The sequence below is a fragment of the Electrona antarctica genome (genome assembly GCF_951216825.1).
Source record: "Electrona antarctica genome assembly, chromosome: 8".
NCBI classification, from domain to species: Eukaryota; Metazoa; Chordata; class Actinopteri; order Myctophiformes; family Myctophidae; genus Electrona; species Electrona antarctica.
In genome coordinates this window covers 24,474,166-24,496,306 of record NC_136789.1, presented here as the reverse complement: position 1 = coordinate 24,496,306, position 22,141 = coordinate 24,474,166, and the positions used below count along the sequence as shown (strand labels likewise).

At 42.6% G+C, this 22,141-nt stretch overlaps 1 protein-coding gene and 1 long non-coding RNA gene across 2 annotated transcripts in view; both read left to right on the top strand.

The window, feature by feature from the left end:
* Positions 1–547: 547 nt before the first annotated feature.
* Positions 548–3,295, top strand: LOC306928620. The gene is made up of 2 exons (XR_013790723.1): positions 548–688; positions 2,539–3,295. It is a non-coding gene; the product is annotated as an uncharacterized lncRNA (long non-coding RNA).
* A 951-nt stretch (positions 3,296–4,246) lies between these two features.
* The window catches only part of ddx46 (DEAD (Asp-Glu-Ala-Asp) box polypeptide 46), a gene marked incomplete at its 3' end in the record, with an annotated part of 101,830 nt that continues 83,935 nt past the window's right edge, over positions 4,247–22,141 (top strand). The window contains exons 1-21 of the mRNA XM_079508938.1: positions 4,247–4,407; positions 5,782–5,973; positions 6,233–6,349; positions 6,988–7,078; positions 7,180–7,348; positions 8,423–8,706; positions 9,326–9,439; positions 9,876–10,041; positions 12,178–12,298; positions 12,420–12,595; positions 13,297–13,418; positions 13,914–13,992; positions 15,614–15,696; positions 16,110–16,274; positions 17,359–17,521; positions 17,947–18,140; positions 18,309–18,446; positions 18,738–18,887; positions 19,591–19,818; positions 20,579–20,797; positions 22,123–22,137. Coding sequence (XP_079365064.1) covers positions 4,391–4,407; positions 5,782–5,973; positions 6,233–6,349; positions 6,988–7,078; positions 7,180–7,348; positions 8,423–8,706; positions 9,326–9,439; positions 9,876–10,041; positions 12,178–12,298; positions 12,420–12,595; positions 13,297–13,418; positions 13,914–13,992; positions 15,614–15,696; positions 16,110–16,274; positions 17,359–17,521; positions 17,947–18,140; positions 18,309–18,446; positions 18,738–18,887; positions 19,591–19,818; positions 20,579–20,797; positions 22,123–22,137 — 3,003 coding nt within the window. The 5' untranslated portion in view covers positions 4,247–4,390. The remainder of the gene's footprint in view (positions 4,408–5,781; positions 5,974–6,232; positions 6,350–6,987; positions 7,079–7,179; positions 7,349–8,422; positions 8,707–9,325; positions 9,440–9,875; positions 10,042–12,177; positions 12,299–12,419; positions 12,596–13,296; positions 13,419–13,913; positions 13,993–15,613; positions 15,697–16,109; positions 16,275–17,358; positions 17,522–17,946; positions 18,141–18,308; positions 18,447–18,737; positions 18,888–19,590; positions 19,819–20,578; positions 20,798–22,122; positions 22,138–22,141) is intronic.

Here is a 22,141-nt window from a genome sequence, read left to right as displayed (position 1 = left end):
ATTTTTCCACCAGTAAACATAACCTTGGTAAAGGCAAGTTGGTGTACGGTACTGGGGGTCCTTTTCATGTCAAGGACCCCCAAATTGACACTCATTAGCCCGCGGACCCCCCATTAGAAAATGTATGCCAAGGAAGCCCCATAAGAGAAGACTTTTACGGCTCTGGCAGTGATTTTCACCGATTTTCATTTCAAGGACCCCCAGTTTGACATGCATTAGGCTACGGACCCCCATTTAATGGCATTTCTATCTGTGGGACCCCAATTCATATTGTAAAATCAAAGTTAGTTTAACTCTGAGAGTGTACAAATGGTGTACATTTGTACACTCATTTGTACACTCACCAATAAGGGCCCATTTGGTTCCAAACTATCATTTAGCTGGAACTGCCTCAAGGACCCCTGGGGGTCCCCGGACTCCACTTTGGGAACCACTGGTGTATAGGCCTATACTGTATATTATGAAGTGTGTTGACGCCACCCCGCCACTAGAGGCACACATATTATTATATCACCATCGCCATTATGTTCGAAGATTGACCTGACCTGTCGTGTTTAGATGACGTTGCGGGTGCGCAGCAGCGGTCGCATGAAAACAACATTCGTGAGAGTTTCGTTTTAAGTTATTTAGCGTGTCGTGTTGTCAAGCCTGTGGCATTGATTGATACAAACATGGGGAGAGAGTCGAGGTATTTAAATAAAACTCATGTTTCAATTTGACATATTTCAGTATGCGTTCAACTCATTCAGAGAGCCGCCTGCAATTGTCAGAGAAGCTAACCACGGTAGCAGGCTAACACGTTTCTCATCACTGGAATTTCAATTAAACTATTCATTTGACTTCATTAACGTGTTTTAAATGTATTTATTTTAACTTTATTCGTATTTTCTATTCTCTAAACTCTTTAACAACCATTTTAATTATATTTAAGTGTTTTTTATAGGGTATCTATTTTCTACGTGTTGTCTTTTGCTCTTTATTCTTTGCCTTAATTGAATAATCTAATCCAGCCTAAGATTTAGTTAGACTGTCGTAGATTTTGATCGATTTTGACAGTATACGTGGATTGAAAATGTCAGAATCGATAAAATACATCTACGAGACTCTAAATCTTAGTCTACATCTAATCCCCGTTACTTTGGGGTATGTTTTGTACTACTTCTGTCATCTTCCATCCTGCTACCCTTACGGAGCACCGTCTCAGTGGCCTAGTGGTTAGAGTGTCCGCCCTAAGTGAGACTGGGAGGTCGGGGGTTCAAACCCCGCCCGAGTCATACCGGTGACTATAAAAATGGTACTCAGTCGCTCCCTGCTTGACATTCAGCGCCAAGGGTTCGATTGGGGATAATGATTAATATTATGTAAGTGGTTATCAAACTTTGTCATTTTGGACAGGGACCCCCATAAGTCAGAATTAGAGACCTGTAAGGGTCCATTTTAGGACCCCCTTGAGGAAACCTAAAGCCTAAAGGTCCCTGGACACCACTTTGAGAACCACTGATCTGTCATTGTTGTAAGCCTCTCTATGGTTTACGTTTGTTGAATACACAATGGAAACAAACCCTCAGGGATTTTTGTGTTATCCTTTTAGCTTAATTTAATTGTTTAACTGCATTGTATAGCATTGTTTAACTGCACATCTGTATATATTTTTTGCAAGGCCAGACAATTTTATTTTATTTCACAACAAGGCAATTCAATATGCTTTATAAATTATAAAATGACACACTCACAACACCAGAGAGAGTTCAAAAAAACCACATGCAACACAGATTCGGCTCAAACAAGGGATTACATTAAGACGTGTGAATCCCATGACTCCTTCAAAACCTACGGACGGCCGCAATTCGAAACTGGACCCGTAAATAAAGTCTGAGTTCCCCCCCACAGCCCACATCCCCTTTCCACCAAACTGTTTTTCCCCCTTTCTTTTTCTTTACATGACGATTTCCTGTTTTTTTTAATAGATGTGTATATTTGTATCTTTAAATGTTCTGATGAATTGAAAATGGTGGACCCTGATGTAAACAAGTCGTGTCATGGTGTCGTCCACAAAGTAACAGTTTTTGTATTGACTTGTTTTTCGTTGCTTTCGTTTGAAATTTACCCATTCTACATACTATGAAATACATTTTTCAATCAATCAATCAATCAATCAATACTCATTTGGATGAAACAAAATAGTTAAAGTACAGGAGATAATAAAATAAAAAATAAAATAAACAAACTCAATCAAAGGCAGTGGCAAACAACAGTCTTTAGTTTTGTTTTTAAAAGAAATAAGCATGGCAGCAGACCTGCAATTTTCTAGGAGTTTGTTCCAGATATGTGCATAAAAACAAAATCCTGCTTCCCCACGTTTGTGGTTGCAGGAACAGAAAGCAGACCTTTCCCAGATGACCTGAGAGGTCTGGATTGTCCATGATATCGTACAACAAGACCATCAGATTGCATTTGGCCCTAAACCATTTAAAGCTTTATAGACCAGTACTGCAAATTGTTTAAGGTATTCAATTAATCAATCACTTTTCTTTCCAGACATTACAGAAAGCGCTCGTCATCCAGGGGTCGTTCTGGTAGTAGGTCCAAGAGCCGATCCCCATGAATATGAATATATGCATTTATCCATCAGGGTAACAGCGATTGTTGGAGTATTTAATTTGTTTGCACCATTCTATGCTATCTTACAGTAAACGTCATACATTCATTTACTGAGTTTGAAACCTGCAAATACTACAATGTTTTTTTATTTACGTTTTATTTATTTTGTTTTTGAGACACTGGTGACAGTGATAAAACATAAAATACAATAATGAACTCTAGATGGGAGGGAATGTTTTGGGGGTTACTGAAAAGTGTATATTGTCACTGCTAATATATGTGAGGCAGTAGCATCTTGGAATGTGTGTACAGTTTTGCTGGTTACTTTATTCTGATCAAATATCAAATATTGTTTGTCCCAAACTCAGCCATACTCCTTGTGCTCTTTCTCTGTCTGAGTAGTGTTTCATTCGATGTCCATGCTCTTCATTTCATCCACATTTATTTATTCCGTTTTTCTGTGGCAGTTCTATGTACTTGACAATTTACTTGATTGCTTTTGATAATGTTTACAGAGTAATTGTGCTCAGTTATTGAGTTGTAAATTGTTTTCGATGGGTCTTATATAGCAAAATATAATTAAATATTCAGTCAATGTCAACATAATGTAAGACTGCATAAATGTACAAGAACGAATAATGAAATATTAAAAACCAAAATAAACGGACTTGTGTAACATTTTACACTTCTTGGATACTGACTTGCCACAGTTGACTCTTTTCAGATGAAATGCTTCCCTGAATTAGTGTTCAATGATGTCTTAAGTATAAAATACAGTGATTCGAAGTATATTTAATTGAGTACTTGACCATTTACTTGACTAACAGTTTGCAGAATGGGTACAGTTTAAGGAAAGTACAGGACAGATCTGCTAAGAGGATAAAACCAGAAAAAGCACTAAGACTTGTTTACATAAGGGTCCTCCATTTTCAATTCATCAGAACATTTAAAGACATACAAATATACACTTATATGCAAAAAACACGGTTAGAAAAAAGGCTAAACATGTACGGTAGCCAGGCCTTTAGAAATATAGGAGGGACGGGGGACTTTTACTTTTTTACAGGGGCCAGTCAGGTAGTCGAGTACCAGTAATATTTGATTTGACCCTGGGGTTGAGTGATTTCTCCACCAGTAAACATAACCTTGGTAAAGGCAAGTTGGTGTACTGTACTGGGGTCCTTTTCATGTCAAGGACCCCCAAATTGACACTCATTAGCCCGCAGACCCCATTAGAAAATATATGCCAAGGAAGCCCCATAAGAGAAGACTTTTACGGCTCTGGCAGTGATTTTCACCGATTTTCATTTCAAGGACCCCCAGTTTGACATGCATTAGGCTACGGACCCCCATTTAATGGCATTTCTATCTGTGGGACCCCAATTCATATTGTAAAATCAAAGTTAGTTTAACTCTGAGAGTGTACAAATGGTGTATTTGTAAACTCACCAATAAGGGCCCATTTGGTTCCAAACTATCATTTATCTGGGGGGACCCCCTGGAACTGCCTCAAGGACCCCTGGGGGTCCCCGGACTCCACTTTGGGAACCACTGGTGTATAGGCCTATACTGTATATTATGAAGTGTGTTGACGCCACCCCGCCACTAGAGGCACACATATTATTATATCACCATCGCCATTATGTTCGAAGATTGACCTGACCTGTCGTGTTTAGATGACGTTGCGGGTGCGCAGCAGCGGTCGCATGAAAACAACATTCGTGAGAGTTTCGTTTTAAGTTATTTAGCGTGTCGTGTTGTCAAGCCTGTGGCATTGATCGATACAAACATGGGGAGAGAGTCGAGGTATTTAAATAAAACTCATGTTTTAATTTGACATATTTCAGTATGCGTTCAACTCATTCAGAGAGCCGCCTGCAATTGTCAGAGAAGCTAACCACGGTAGCAGGCTAACACGTTTCTCATCACTGGAATTTCAATTAAACTATTCATTTGACTTCATTAACGTGTTTTAAATGTATTTATTTTAACTTTATTCGTATTTTCTATTCTCTAAACTCTTTAACAACCATTTTAATTATATTTAAGTGTTTTTTTATAGGGTATCTATTTTCTACGTGTTGTCTTTTGCTCTTTATTCTTTGCCTTAATTGAATTAATCTAATCCAGCCTAAAATTTAGTTAGACTGTCGTAGATTTATTTGATCGATTCCGACAGTATACGTGGATTGAAAATGTCAGAATCGATACAATACATCTACGAGACTCTAAATCTTAGGCTACGTCTAATCCCCGTTCCTTTGGGGTATGTTTTGTACTACTTCTGTCATCTTCCATCCTGCTACCCTTACGGAGCACCGTCTCAGTGGCCTAGTGGTTAGAGTGTCCGCCCTAAGTGAGACTGGGAGGTCGGGGGTTCAAACCCCGCCCGAGTCATACCGGTGACTATAAAAATGGTACTCAGTCGCTCCCTGCTTGACATTCAGCGCCAAGGGTTGGATTGGGGATAATGATTATTATTATGTAAGTGGTTATCAAACTTTGTCATTTTGGACAGGGACCCCCATAAATCAGAATTAGAGAACTGTAAGGGTCCATTTTAGAACCCCCTTGAGGAAACCTAAAGGTCCCTGGACACCACTTTGAGAACCACTGATCTGTCATTGTTGTAAGCCTCTCTATGGTTTACGTTTGTTGAATACACAATGGAAACAAACCCTCAGGGATTTTTGTGTTATCCTTTTAGCATTGTTTAACTGCACATCTGTATTTTTTTTCGTTGCTTTCGTTTTTACCCATTCTACATACTGTGAAATACATTTTTCAATCAATCAATACTCATTTGGATGAAACAAAATAGTTAAAGTACAGGAGATAATAAAATAAAAAATAAAATAAACAAACTCAATCAAAGGCAGTGGCAAACAGAACAGTCTTTAGTTTTGTTTTTAAAAGAAATTAGCATGGCAGCAGACCTGCAATCTTCTAGGAGTTTGTTCCAGATATGTGCATAAAAACAAAATGCTGCTTCCCCACGTTTGTGGTTGCAGGAACAGAAAGCAGACCTTTCCCAGATGACCTGAGAGGTCTGGATTGTCCATGATATCGTACAACAAGACCATCAGATTGCATTTGGCCCTAAACCATTTAAAGCTTTATAGACCAACAGTACTGCAAATGGTTTAAAGTATTCAATTAATCAATCACTTTTCTTTCCAGACATTACAGAAAGCGCTCGTCATCCAGGGGTCGTTCTGGTAGTAGGTCCAAGAGCCGATCCCCGGACGGCAAACGGTCCAAGAAAGACGACCGTGCTGCGAACCGGGACAGGGACCGAAACAGAGGGAAGGAGAGGTCCCGCAGCCGGGACCGCCGCAGGTCCCGGTCCAGAGACAGGAAACGTCCAGCGAGGTTGGTTTGTAACAGTAGACAGACTAGACGCACTCGCCCACTCATAGTGTGCTTCCTAGCTCTGTCCGTGTATGTTAGTAGGGCTGGACTACTATTACCCAAAAATATATCAAAACTGACAATTAGATGTATTAGATATAAAATACCGGACTTAATCTTGCTCATGTAGGACAGGTTAATTTAATAATTGAGAAGAAGTCGCGCAGCCCTATGTGTCGGTGTCTGGTGTGTTGATGGTTATGTGTTTGTTCTCCTCCAGGCGCTCCAGGAGCAGGGAGAGGAGGAGGTCCAGGAGTCGAGACAGGAGGCGGTCCAGAAGCAGAGGTCGTAGGTCACGATCCGGCAGTCCCAGCAAAGGCAGGCGGCCTGATGAAAAGTGAGATTACTCGTACATTTTTGCACGACTAATTAAAGTGAGATGCCTCTGATAACAGAAGCCAAAAACGGCTCTGTCTGAGAACAGAAGTGTTTCAGTGTCATATACTGTATATGCATGTTTTATTTGTAGCTTATGGAGTGTCATTTAGTACCTGCCACAACTTCCACAAATAATATCTTTACTTACTCATGTACAGTACCAATGCTATAGTAAGAACAACCCGTCATGTTCATTTTATAGACTATTTATAGCTTTGGCCAGATGTCTTTTGTAAACATAGACCATTTACCAGTTAATGGCTTTATTTTCTTGGCTTTGCGATTTAACTTTTTGTTCAAAGTTATTAACCACTTAAACTCTATATACTTAGTTTACTGGCCTTACAACCCAGATATCCCAGTGATATTTGGCCTTAACACCCCAGATATCGTTGTGTCAGAGATTTAGACATCTTTGATCTAAATAAATAAATTCTCACCAGACACCACCGTGGCGGGTCCTAAACTCGGACAACCAGACCTAATTGAGTAGTATTTAATAAGGACATAACTAACAATAGTAATAACCACAGAGTTTTATATTTAGGTTGTTGTGATATAGTATAAAAATAAGTGTTTCTCACACTGTGGTGGCAGGTCTAAGAGCAAGGAGAGAGACAACCCAGATCCTTCAACAGAGAAAAAACTGACAGAGAAAGAGAAAGAGGAACAGAAGCTGCTGGAAGATGTAAGTTTCATAACTAAAGCCTAAAAAGCCAAAACAATATATAACAGTTTGGTAATCCTTGTAATAGAATTTGACAAGAATATGTGTCCGTGTGCAAGCAGCAAGACTTTGACCAGAACAAGCTGGAAGAGGAGATGAGGAAGAGGAAGGAGCGTGTGGAGAAGTGGAGAGAAGAGCAGAGGCAGAGGGCCATCGTGAACATTGGAGAGATCAAGAGAGAGCTGGAGGAGATGAAGCAGGGCAAGAAATGGAGTCTGGAGGACGATGATGGTGAGAAAGAAAGACACAGCAACATTGCGATTTTTTATTTCCCCCAGTCTTCCGTATTTGTCCTAGACCAGGTGGCCCTGTGTTCCTTGCCCTGGTCTTCCCTTCAGGAGCCTCTGCTTTGTTTTCCGTAAATTAAAATACATTTGCCATCACCTGACTTCCTGGTCATTCTGGCTATCTAATTGGGGACTAGTTAGACCAGGGGTTCTCCAACCGTGTTATACCACAAACCCATTTTATGGCAGCCATTGTTTTGGCGACCCCACACTTTATTTATAGTATATGAATATTCATTAGAAAATGAAATTTCAGCAGTGATTCTTGCTGATTTGTAAACTGTAAACAAAATATGTTGCCAGGACCATTTAGGCCACAGACAGTGTGTTTTTCTCCATCCCGGGCGGCAGCTGCTGTTAACCGGTCAGTCGGGTTGTCTGTGAGCATGACCTGCCCGCTCGGTAATGTTACATCGCAATCCGTAAATTGACTCATTTCATGTTGACTCAAACTCAAATGCCGATTCGGTGACTTGTTGTTTGCTGGCACATAGGCTACAACAGATCAAATTTACACAGTCAGTGACCCCTCCAGCGCCAATTTACCAGTGTTCATTTAACTCAGAGAGCATACAAATACACTTGGACTACGGGTCCATTTGTTTGCATTTGTACGCTCTCTAAGTTACAAAAACACTTTAACTATATTGTTTATGGACAACTATATCAGTTCTGTGTGCCTCTGCAAGGGCTTGTTTGTGTGTTGTCTTTCCTGTGTTGCTGCTGATTCTCAGCTAGTTGGACTGTATGTGTGTGTGTGTGTGGAGTCAGTCAAGTGGCTGGCTGTCTTTGACCTCCTCTTCATGCTGGTCCCGACGACCCCACTGTTTGCCGTTTCTTGATAATAAATAAATAAACGTTGGATGTCTTGACTTTGATATTTGCCATTTTTAACCTGTCTGTAAAGCACTTTGTAACTATACATTTGGAAAGGTTTGTTGGCAATCAGCAACACTGCAGTGTACTACAGTCAGTATAAATGAGGCTTTAGCTCACTATGCCACCCTCTGCGTTTCAGATGACGACGAGGAAGGGGCCGCCCCCATGGAGGGAGACGCTGACGAGGACGAGATGGAGCTCAAGCCGATGGAGCTGAAGAAGGACGACGACGAGGAGGAGGAGGAGGAGGAGAAGAAGGAGGAGAAGGAGGAGGAGGTGGTGAAGGGCAAAGAGGAGAAGGAGACCCCCATGGAGCAGCTGGTGGAGGAGGAGGACGACGACGTGGACCCCCTGGACGCCTACATGGAGGGCGTCAAGGAGGAGGTGAAGAAGTTCAACATGGGCCCCCAGAAGGGAGACAAGGTGAGTTCTGCTGTTGTTGCTGTCGGATGGAAAACTTTGATGTCAAATAACTGTTCAGGAAATGGGGAATTAAATTGGTTCAATATTTATAACACCCACACGCTCTTAATCACTTCATAATTTACTTTCAATATGTTTTTTAAATAGTGAAAATGGCAGATATAAAAGCCCTTTTGCGTGAGAACAAAGCTCACAATGAATCATAAGATGAGACAAAGCAGGGCATTCCTGTATGGGAAAAACAATCTAAAAGATGTAATTTCTGCTTGACAGTGATGATATGCTACACCAGTATCTTTATGTACAGTCCCTTACATGTTACAGTCCCAATTGTCCGTCCCCGTCTGAAATCACTCAACAAGTTGTCTTATTGCAGAGTTGTTGTTTTCTTTATGTCAAGCTTCATCACAAATAAGAGTTGTTGTTTTTTGATGTCAAGCTTCATCACAAATAAGTCTTGAGCTAGCCATTTATTGGCAACATCTCTCAAAGCATTCGGTTCACCAGGTTGCCATTCTGGTGTTTCAGGGCTCCCTGTTCCATTCTGCTATTTTGTTGTGTTATCAGTCCTCTGTGATGACAAATGATACGAGTCTATGTTTGTCTCCATGTGCAACAGAAAGGAGTGGTGACAGTAGCCAAAATGGTGACGATGGTTAAAAGTACCAAGAAGGGTATTAACACCCACAAGAAGAAAGGGGAGCTGATGGAAAATGACCAGGACGCTATGGAGGTGAGAGCCTTTCATATCAACACTGTGGCAATGGAAGTAGGTCTGTAGACCTGCTGGTTAGAAGAAGCACCGGGGGAACTTGTTCCCTAACAGCATTGTTTGTCAGTATACTCGCTAAGATGTAAAAAGCACAAGGGAATATGTTCCCCAACACCGTTGTCAGTATACGTACTTGAGAGGACCTCCGTGTACTATATGTATGTCATTCACAAACGGCACATCAAAGGGAATATTATTGCAATTATCCTCAACAATTCAGTAATGAGATCCACTCAAATGTTTAGGTTTTAACCTGGATTGTGCAGGATGTGTCAGTCACAGAAGATCTTAAAAAAGTATATTGTTTTGTATTAAAAATATTTAGAGCTGTGTTAAGTCTCTGCCTTGCGATGTTTGCCTAAAATCTGTGTTGTATTTTTTATAATGTGTGGTTCAGTACTCCTCAGAGGAAGAAGAGGTGGACCTGGCGACGGCTCTGACAGGGTACCAAACCAAGCAGAGGAAGGTCCTGGAGCCCGTGGACCACCAGAAGATTCAGTATGAGCCCTACCGGAAGAACTTCTACGTGGAGGTGCCTGAGCTGACCAAGATGACCCCTGAGGGTACGTGAACACAACACTTAAGAGAATCATTTATTTTCCATCTACACCACCAAGAATTATGACCCAGTGACGAGTGGTTGAGTATCCGGGTAGCTTAGGGGAAGGGTTCCGGTTCCGGTAGATCCAGCCTTGGCCAGACGTACCAACGAGCACAGGGCGTTGGCTGTCGCTGCTCTAGTAACTCCTAGACCTAGAGGATAGTCCTGTTCAGTGGGATGCAAAACCATGGCCTTTTTGTCCACATGTCCTCCCAGTGAAACTCTTCTACACTGTCCCAAATTACCAACTCTGGGGGGTTAGGAGTGAGAAGAATTTTATTTGTATTTTTTATTTATTTATTTGACAGGGACAATGCTCATTAATCAACATTTCAGTTTTCACTTCCATGTAAATGTGCCAGAGTTAGCCATAAGCTAATTTTCATCTGTAGTCCCTGAGCAGGCTCTTAAAAAGGTAGTAAAACTAAACATACAATGACACATACAGTACAATACAATGCAATACAATACAGATAAAAGAAAGACAGAGTGTATAGTGTGCCAGCACACAACACCATGCGTTGATGCCATGTGTGCATATGTGCCAGCACCCAACACTATGTCCATACAAAAACACAATACAACGGATAAAAGAAAGACAGAGTGTAGCATGCCAGCACACAACACCATGCGTTGATGCCATGTGTGCATATGTGCCAGCACCCTACACTATGTCCATACAAAAACACTATACAATACTGTACAATACAGGAACAGATCAACATGGTACAGGGGACAGAACAACTGCAAAGTGAAGTGAAAAATGACACCGGTGATGAATACTAAATAGTGATGATAGTTACTCATGATTACAAATTTGATTTGTTTTTAGCCACCTCTTCAGGTTAAATTTGAAGGTCAAATAGCTTACTTCTGTAGGGAGACTGTTCCAGTGATGGGAGGCTCTAACAGAGAAGACACTACGTCTGATTGGCACTTCACAGTCTCCTCTGGTAGTTGCCCTTGTTGCTCTGTCACCACTGTCCCTTCGATCTATGTACTGTTTCAGTGGTGGAGGTGCAAGTCCATTTAAGATTTTAAAAATGAGACAAGCATCTGCAAAATGTTTAAAACTGTCGAAAGTAAATAAGTTTTACTTTTGAACTATATGGCAATGGTGGTAACGGTTGGGCTTTTGGTCCAGTGTTTTTAATGTCTGTTTGTAAAGTGATTCTATGGGTTTTAACGTTGTCTGATTTGTCTGTGACCAGGTTGTGAAACAGTATGTTATGTGAGAAAAAATCATAGCATGCATGAAGAGTTTAGCTGCGTCTGTTGTGAGATATGGTTCTATGTGTCTGAAATTAGATAAATTGAATTTGATTTTGTTGGCTACATTTTTAACGTGTTTTTTAAATGTCAAATTTGAGTCTAGTGATTCCAAGATATTTAAATTCTGATACTACCTGAATACTGTTACCTTTGACAAGAATGTCAATGTCAGGTTCTGTAGAGTTGCGTGAGAAAAACATACAGACAGTTTTGTTTGTGTTGAGGTGTAAACATGAGTTCGTCAACCAATCAGATACATGGAATGTGTGTGGGGGGGGGAAATAATTGATTTAAAAGGGAATTCCGGATTAATTGTTTTCTCAACCTTATCTGATATTATTATTATTATAAAGTAATATAACGAGTGGTACACGTGAAATATTACATAACATCCAGAGTGTAGCGCAGCTCCGAACGGGCGTGCTGGGTCTTAGGCTAAATCGTTTATTTGGATTGCTCGAAAATTATATATTTTTCTACACGTTTCTTTCATAATGAGCAAAGACGTGCTTTGCTTTTGTGCCAACGGGGCTTCTGTAACAAGGCGAGCAAGCCTAAGACCCAGCGAGCATGCGATGAGCTGCGGTCCCCTTAAGACCCAGCGAGCATGCGATGAGCTGCGGTCCCCTTAAGACCCAGCGAGCATGCGATGAGCTGCGGTCCCCTTAAGACCCAGCGAGCATGCGATGAGCTGCGGTCCCCTGTGAATGTTGATTCCAATGCCTGCCTAGGAGGGACCGTGGGAGCAGGAACAGTGAAAGGAGAATTTCCACTTATAATATATTAATATAATTTCTGCCCATGTGGCGGCTTTGTGTGTATCCAGATGTGAACACGTACAGGTTGGAGCTGGAGGGTATTAATGTCAAAGGGAAAGGCTGCCCCAAACCCATCAAGACCTGGGTGCAGTGTGGTACATCCATGAAGATACTCAGTGCTCTGAAAAGGTGTGTAAAAGCTGATGATGCACCTCTTGAACACCTCTTAAACTGTAGGATATTGTAACATCTTACACATGACATTAAGGATGCAGTCGTATAATGTTTTTCTTATTCCCGGCTGAGCCAGGCACACCTATGAGAAGCCCACGCCCATCCAGACCCAAGCCATTCCCGCCATCATGTCGGGCCGAGACCTCATTGGCATCGCCAAGACGGGCAGTGGTAAGACCATAGCCTTCCTGCTGCCAATGTTCAGACACATCATGGACCAGAGGCCCCTGGAGGAGGGAGAGGGACCCATCGGTAAGGGCCCACTCTTTGTTTTACTTTTCTTTACGTGGTATTTTTGTCTTCTGATTTATTCATTTTATTCTTTCAATGTCTTGTTACACATGATGGAACGGAATAGCGGATTTATTTATAGAGATTAGGTTAAGAGATTTCAGGATTTGTCTTATATGAGAATCAGTTGACATTAAACCTTAAAACTGGAATCATAACTTTAATGTCCCACCTGGGATTCGAACCCAGGGCCCCCCGTGTGAGTGTCGAGATTTCTACTGTTCAGCGTTAACGGAAAGCCTGTTGAAGCAGAGGATAAAATGCGGTTTGAGCTTCATGGAATAGCTCTTGTGAACCAGTAGTGGTCCTACCTGACCAAAGGATCTACATTTCTCAATAGAAGAGCAATAGATGATCATACTCTACCATACAGATTAAACGACAATACAAAATAATGTTTCATTCACTAAAATCAAAATGGATTAACCCACTAAAGTAAAGACAATTATAGTGCAGATTCTCTAATCCAGGGTTTGCTACTGACTCGGCAGCCACAAGTAGGTCATACTCGGATTATAATCGGTTCCCAAATTATAGCACCTGGCTATTCTCTGCACTGTATTCTACTACACTGTAGAATCCAGAGTTTGTACAATGTCACACTTAAATGAACACTTAATCACAGTTAATCAAACTGATTCTATGAACTCCCATTTGTACAGCTGTGATCATGACCCCGACCAGAGAGCTGGCTCTACAGATCACCAAGGAGTGTAAGAAGTTCTCCAAATCTCTAGGAATCAATGTGGTGTGTGTGTACGGAGGAACGGGTATCAGTGAACAGGTATGTACAATTGTACACACATTTGCAAAACATAATTTGGCCTTAGACTGCACAGCCACGCCACACGCACTCACAGCCACACACACACACACACATACCCCTGGACCGGTCAAACTTGTGCCTACCTCCAAGCATATTTCTCAAATACAGTATGTCTATTTCCTGAAATATTTAACTTTCATTTTATAATGGATGGAAGTCAGTGGGACTCGAATCGGGCTAAATATTTACCAAATTTGTAATCACACATAATGGATATGTCATTGATGACTGACGTCACAGGCTGGCCACTGAGGTCTAAGATCTACATTGGAGCCACAATGTTTCAGTGTGGATCCACACGGCAATAATTAAAGAGGAAAAGCTATAACGCGAGATATTGGTTGGCACTGGTGTGCTGTGGTCACAGTGCAGTAGGTGAACGTTGGACATTGAAGTATGGAAGGGTTAAGTGGTTAAAAATGTTATAAAATACGACTTTTCTTTGTCGTCCAGATTGCTGAACTGAAGAGAGGAGCTGAGATCATTGTGTGCACGCCAGGAAGAATGATTGACATGTTAGGTGCTAACAGCGGTGAGTTCCCATCCCGACACCATGTCTCCTGTCTTCACAAGTCTTTGTAACAAAGCCCAGGCATATTATCCATGTGCATGTGATTTATACTGTATAACTCAGAACATAATGAATCAAGTCAGTGCCACTTACTAAACTGTTGACATTGTTTGACCGCCTTGGGAATCAGTCACAGCCACAAGACAGTGACGTATTCTCTGAAGATAATGGCAAGAACAGGTAGGTGGACTTGGTGCTGTCTCACTGGCTCCCGGTGCTCCAGGCAAGAGTCAAAGTCCAACTGCTATAGATGTGTTGCCAAGGTAGAAGTAGGTCAGCCAACTTGACGAGTATTTGTCTTTTGGCATGCGAGAACATGCCCAACCAGGGTTCTACAGTATTGTGATTAGAATTGCACAATGCTACGGTGAAAACAAATTCTGATTCCTAAATTCCCCTCTAATGCTCCTTATTATTCAAGCTTAGGAGGCTAGGAGCACATATATACTCTGCAATGTCACCGTAAAGCCCTACTCATCTTTGTGTATTACATTTTATGGAAAATGTAATTTTGTATAGTGTAGTACTTCTGACATGTTTGTGCTTCAAATGATGTATATCTTTAGTTGTTGAACAGTTAAGCTATTGAAAGAAAATCTATATATATATATATTGTTCCTTCCACACATGCGCGGTAATCTCTAATATGTTTCCCTTGTAGGTGAGAAGGCGGTTGGTCAGATATTGCTTGATGTGGCTCCATCTCTTGTATTGTATCTAGAGGCTGTTTTCTGACTTTTACAGGTCCCTCATACCTCTGAGATGGTACGCAAAGAGCAGAGAGAACAGAACCACAATCTTAAAATGCAAAATAACCAGGCCACTTAACTCTGCCACATTTATTTTGCCCCCTGTTCTCCTTTACCTTTTTTCTTTTAGCGCTTAAAAAAAAATCGCTGCCCCAGTCGATTGCTGACTCCAGTGTTTTTACACAAGATGGTGCTGTTCGCGGACATTTGAAAACACCCCCAAAACAAATAATAATCGTAAAATAAGTCGTACTTGGCAGAGAAAAGTCGTCAAAGTCATCCTTGGTAGGGAATGAGTTAAGAATCATTACACGCTTCTAGGTGGCACAGGGGTAAAGTACCTGGCCACTACTGTGGAGCCCGGGGTTCGCTACCTCCACGGTGCGCCTTGGGCGAGCACTCCAACAAACACCATTGGCTGTGTTTGTGGGTGGGAAGCTGGGCAGGGAGCTGTTACTGCATTAGCGAGTCCTACAGGCTGGTCATTGGCCTGTTCAGCAGGTAGCGGAACATAACGGGGACAGATGGCGTTCCGTGTTCCTCTGCACACGCTACGCCCTCCGGTCAAACTCCTCAACCCCCCTGGCAGGAACACATGGGAAGAATTGGCAATAACTAAATCGGGGAGAAGAAAAACATAATCATAAAAGAGTTGATTAAAAAAATAATTAGTCCTTGAACCAGTACAATAATCGCATCCAGTATCACCATCAGTATTATCCTGGGTTAGGGCATTTCACCGTTGTTTAGTTGTGTTTTTGAGTCTGTGCATTAATCCCCATCCCTTCTTGAGGTGAACTGTTTTCCCTGTGCTCCTCTCCCTGGGTGCGTAGGCCGTGTCACCAACCTGCGCAGATCAACATACGTGGTGGTGGACGAAGCAGACAGAATGTTTGACATGGGCTTTGAGCCACAGGTGGGTTTCCCCTTCGGATCATAACCCAGTAGATGCAACAGATTGGATTAGAAACCCCGGTTTAATACCATCAAGTTCAACCTCAAATGTTACCAGATAATCATTCAAACCTGAATCCCTATGCAAAGGGGAATAGAAGCACTGTTTGTTTACAAGCATAGTTTTTTTCTGAACGTAGCAACTGTAGCAAGATTACTTTTGTTTTTAGAATTAAATATTTTTACCAAACACAAAGCTATCTGCTAAAGTTGTAAATAGAACACAAGATTTATTAAAAAAAAAAAAAAAACATTTCACAGCCAGAGGCTGTGTTATTTGGAGGTCCTTGGCATAGAAAAGTTTAGTTATAAAGCAAGATCATTTTTATGAATGTAATGTTTTGAGCTAAAAGCTGCGATGGGTTCATCCTCCAGGTGATGCGTATCGTGGACAACATACGTCCCGACCGGCAGACGGTCATGTTCTCGGCGACCTTCCCCCGAGCCATGGAGGCCCTGGCGCGCCGGATTCTGTCCAAGCCCATCGAGGTGCAGGTGGGAGGACGCAGCGTGGTCTGCTCCGACGTAGAGCAACACGTGGTAAGATACACGTCTCTATCATACCGTCCCTGTCGGGCATACACCTTGTACATGTATGTTCAAATCCTTCCATTTTCATTGTGTTAAAAACGTGTGTAACATCATGGATCTAATGGATTTTTAGTCACAAGCTCTAATACTTTTAAGCACTTTAACTTTGGCATCCCTATTTTGGGCATGCAATTATAGCCTTTAAAAAAAGGACAGGGCTTCAGTGACATGAAGTGTGCATTGATCTATAACAAAAATGAAAGAAAAAACACCTAGGCTAAATGCAGACGTATGAGACAGTCACCCGACAAACTATATTGATGTACATTGAATTCTAGACTCAAAATGGTGTAAAACATACATCAGTTATCTCATTGTCTGGTACAGTCCGTTCCTGTCCCTGAAGATATCTATGTAGAATGAAACTTGTCAATGAGTAAATTAATAAGCTTGAGTGTTTTCTAAACAACAAATCACAGCTAGAATAGGTAAAGCTAGAGCAGCCTTCATCATCCTGAAGAACATCTGGTCCTCGAAGCAAATAGCCTTGACAACCAAAGTGCGGATCTTCAATTCCAACGTCAAATCCATACTTCTCTACGGTTCAGAGACGTGGAGGATGACAAAGAGGTCATTGCAAAGGATCCAGACATTTATTAACAGCTGTCTGAAGCGCATTTTCAAGATCTGGTGGCCAAACAAAATTAGAAGTGAAGAACTCTGGAGGAAAGGGAGTCAGGAGCCAGTGGAGAAACAGATCCTAAGGAGAAAGTGGGGATGGATTGGCCACACCCTGAGGAAAACGGCAGCTAGTACAACGTGCCAGGCACTGACTTGGAACCCCCAGGGGAAGCGGAAGAGAGGGCGGCCTAAGAACACCTGGAGGCGGGACACTGAGGCGGAGCTGAAGAGACAGGGAATCAGCTGGGGAGAGGCGGAAAGGACAGCCCAAAACCGCGTTGGATGGAGAAGAGTCGTTGATGGCCTATGCTCCACTGGGAGCGACGGGCCTAAGTAAAGTAAGTACGTTTTCTAAACAAAGTGTGAATGTATCATATGGATATTACATCTCTGCTTCTCTCTCTCTGTCCAGCTGGTGATTGAGGAGGACAAGAAGTTTCTGAAGCTGCTGGAGATCCTGGGACACTACCAGGAGAAGGGCTCCGTCATCATCTTCGTGGACAAACAGGAGCATGCCGATGCTCTGCTGAAAGATCTGATGAAGGCCTCCTACCCCTGCATGTCTCTGCACGGAGGTACTGGAAATCGCATTGTTTTAGCATGAAATCTGACCATTAACGAGTCGGATCACACGGGCAAGATAAGGATTTAACCACTTGAACTAGCCGATCTACAAGCTCACAGTGCGTCGCAACGCGTTGTGTAGACCAGAGTGTAGAGTAGGAGAGTAGCGATACGCTTTGATCTCGCCGCAAAGCGGGTGCCTATGGGCTATAGTTCCAAACATTGCTCCTATGGCTGGAACTATCCCATTGAGATAGAATGAGCACTTCTGCATTCCATTGTTACAATGGGAGTCAATGCTAGTGTCGCCACTCTCTTACTATATTACTCTGGTGTAGACCGGGCTAGAGATTTGCTGTAGATCGACAAAAGAGTACCAATACAGTGAAAGTCAGGTCGGCACTAACCTTTACCCCCCACACCCCCTTTCTTGCAGGTATCGACCAGTACGACAGAGACAGCATCATTAGCGACTTTAAGAACGGAGCGTGTCGTCTGATGGTGGCCACGTCAGTGGCGGCCAGAGGCCTGGATATCAAGCACCTCATCCTGGTGGTCAACTACAACTGTCCCAACCACTACGAGGACTATGTCCACAGGGCTGGACGCACAGGCCGTGCCGGAAACAAGGTTTGGGACACCTTAGTTGCAACAAAAAAAAAGAAATAGGAAACTTTGTTGGTTGTTCGTAAGGGCACCAAGAGCGCTCTCAGGAGTCCGAAATCGGTCATTAGAAATGGAACATCTGGTGTTTTTTATTGTACATTTACAATAGATCTCCCCATGTCTTCTTCCCAGGGGTTTGCCTACACCTTCATAACCAATGACCAGGTTCGCTATGCTGGGGACATCATAAAGGCCCTGGAGCTCTCTACCTCTCCTGTCCCCAGTGAACTGGAAACACTCTGGGCCTCCTTCAAAGACCAGCAGAAATTGGTATGATGATAAGAGCAGAAGGTTCTGTTGAAATGGAAGTGCCTTTCCGGCCATGTTTTTTTTTTTTTACAAAATCCTGGGATGATTTGCACTAGGATAGTTTATACAATGGTTTTTAGTTACATTTACACTTCTGTTTGTTGTCAAACTCGGAATCATGTGGTCAGCAGCACACTTGGAATGAGCCACCCATATGATGATGATATGAATTGTCAAGATGAACACAGCAGTTTTCATTCTTTGTGTCTTGCTTTAACAGTTTTTCCCTCCTGTCTTTATCCACTCCCACAGGAGGGCAAGACCATCAAGAGCAGCAGCGGCTTCTCAGGAAAGGGCTTTAAGTTTGATGAGACAGAACACCATCTGGCCAACGAGAGGAAGAAGCTTCAGAAAGCTGCTCTGGGACTGCAGGACTCTGACGATGAGGAAGGAGCTATGGATGTGAGTGACACATCTATCTATCTATAAATGCACCAAGTCTCTGTGTGTGTGTGTGTGTGTGTGTGTGTGTGTGTGTGTGTGTGCGTGTGCGTGTGCGCGCGTGCGAATCCACGTAACTCAGGAACCGTTCGCCCCACCGACACTACCACAAGGAGTGCAGTGTCGAGTCCGTCGGATACACCGTTGTCCAGAACCAGCACAAAAAACTCTGCCTGGACTCTGGACAGGGCCCAAATTATATATCCATATTTGGAGCTGGCCTGTTCTGACATCACACTGACACAAAAGCATCTGGACAGGGTCCAAATTAGCCAATTGATCACAACTTTTCACCCCCAGATCTCCATATATGGAGCTGGCCTGTTCTGACATCACAATGATCTTCTGACATCCAGAAAATTGTCTCTCGACAATGACCACCTAGGCAGACATTATCCCTTACTTAACACAAACTACCATTACAGAATGGACAATTTTTTATATATTCAAATCAATACAACTCACAATGTGATTGTGAAGCGTTGTGAGCTGGTAGAGCGGTAAAGTGATGTATCAATTTATTTTTGTACTGTATATAAAAAGCAAAAATTGTTATTCGATTAATCCACAAAGTAAATCAATAGAATAATCGTTAAGAAGATAAATGGACAATTTCAGCCCTTCTATAATCTCCACCCCTGCCCCTCTCTCTCCCCCGTCCTAGATCGACGAGCAGATCGAGAGCATGTTCAACTCCAAGAAGAGGGTGAAGGACCTGTCCGCTCCCGGGGCGGCCGCGGGCCCCGCAGGAGCCATGGCGGCGGCGGTGGCTGCCGCCGGCGGCCTGGCTAACCTCGGCAACCAGTCCGCCGGAAACATCCAGAAACTGGAGATGGCAAAGAGGCTGGCGCTCCGCATCAACGCACAGAAGAACCTGGGCGCTGAGGCTCAGGTGGGCTGACATAGTCACATAGACAGCAGGGCTGTTCAATACCACAGTTTACAGAACCTTACACAATAACATGAGAATCGCTTAGTTCAGTGATTCTCATACATTTCCGTGTCAGACACGGACCCCAATTTGCTCTGTATTTGGCCACGGAATCCCATTTGAAAATGTTTTATGCCAGGGATGTATAAAATATAAGGATAAAGTGCTTAATACTGCATCAATGATTGTGATGCCGTATTAACACATTTAGCTGGGGAACTCCCCCAAGAGAACCACTGGCTTAGTTCACCATTATTTTAGTTCATTGGTATTAAAGGTGCTGTAAGTGACATTTTCTATTGGGTTAAAAAAACAAAAGGTTTGTTGTTCGAATGTTATAGTTCTATAGAGTGTTTGTTCAGTAACAGGGTTCCATCTCTTTAATAAACATTAAAACAACACATTTCCAGGTGGGTTTTTCCCCACAAAGATTTATTTATCTTGTATAACACATTTTATATGTGTTCCAGTTCCAATTTAATCTGCTCATTTTTGTTTAATCGCTTCCAATTTCACTTGTTTATCCTGTATCCTCTATGAGCTGTCTCTCTCGTTATTGGATGCAATTGGTCTCCCTACCTGAAAAATGGGATGGGGTAACCCCTGTTACAGAACAAACACTCCCTAGCAATGACTATAGCCAGGGCTATTGCACACTTATTTTAACAAAAATATATTGCTTAAAATAACTTGCTAAAGCACTGTGTATCCCCCTTGACAGGATGTGATGCAGCAGGCCACCAACGCCATCCTGCGGGGCGGAACCATCATGGCTCCTTCGGTGTCGGCGAAGACCATCGCCGAGCAGCTGGCGGAGAAGATCAACGCCAAGCTCAACTACATCCCTGTGGAGAAGCTGGAAGAGGAGAGGCAGGCGGCGGAGCAGGCCGAGACCGTCAAGAGATACGAAGAGGAGCTGGAGATCAATGACTTCCCACAGGTCAGACACACTGGATGCGTTGAAGGAAAATATAATGTTTGTCTTATTTTCATGATTTCATTGTATTATTTATCTTGATAAATTGTTAGATTTCTCAGAAAAAGAGGCTAAAAGATCTAGACTTAAAATTGGAGTTCAGAAGAGCAGCGAAAATTCAATTACAAATATAGTGCAAGCAGCGATAAGGCGGGACCAAGCAATAAGCCCTTTTAGGCTGCTCAACGTTGCCACTGTAGGTCACCCAGCGGTATTGCAGATGTTCGTACCCCAAATACAAACATACAGACAGACGGAAAGACAAGGCATGAGTTATGCCTGTTCAAAGTGCCTGTTATCGCTACTTGAAGCTATATTTTTTGTACAAATTTTCACATACAAACTTCTCTTCAAGCTTAAAGGTCGGAGGTCAAAAGTCAGAACGCGAAAGTTGTTCGGCATGAGGAGACGCTATAGCACCATCCTTTGGCCAATAGTCGTGGGCTTCGCGTCCTCACCGTTTGGCATAGTCCTCTACCATATTGCCACGTTTCGCGAAAACCAACTGCACGGTTTGGCGGAAGAAGAAGAAGAAAAACAAAATGAAAAGTGCGGTCCTCTGAGCGAATATCGCCACCAGGCCTGGTTACCTACAGACTATGACTGGAAGTCAGTCATACCCAATTGGAAAATGATCTACTTCATTGTGCAAAAGTTGGTTTGAAGTTTCGTTACTGGTATTTCACCTGATGTTACTGGTATTTAACATTTGTCATTAACACCCTCCGCGCCATTGCCGACGATTAAAGTCAATTGAAGCTTAATTTTGATAGTGACGCTTAATGCCATTGCCGACGGCCTTCGGCAATTGAGCTTTTATAGCGCGTTCGATTGCTCGAGCCAAAATGCTACTCACGTTAGCCGGTTAGCTAGCTGTGTTGTTAGCGCAGGACTGGATCGCCCATCTTAGATCGTCGTCGCCATAAGCATCCATTCTATCCATTTCTTTCAATCGCCTGTAACTCCTATTCCTTGTCCCAGATGGCATTTTGGGTCAAAACAGCGTTTCTTTGACGGCACAGAGCTGACAATCTAGAGCTCTCCGGAGCTCCGGCCTGGATTCACATTGTAAACAAGGCCCATCCAGCTGTGTGAAAACTCCTAACTTAGGACTACCGGTTGTGGACCGGAAATAGCGGCTTTTCAAAATAAGAGCTCAAATTAAAAAAATGCTGGCGTGAATTAGATCCTAATTTTTCAATAAATGATAGCGGTCTAAGTGTTAACATGGTTGGCAGTCCTCAAATAGGTCCCACTGATTTTCATTTGTCACTGCTGTTTTCTTCCAGACGGCCAGGTGGAAGGTAA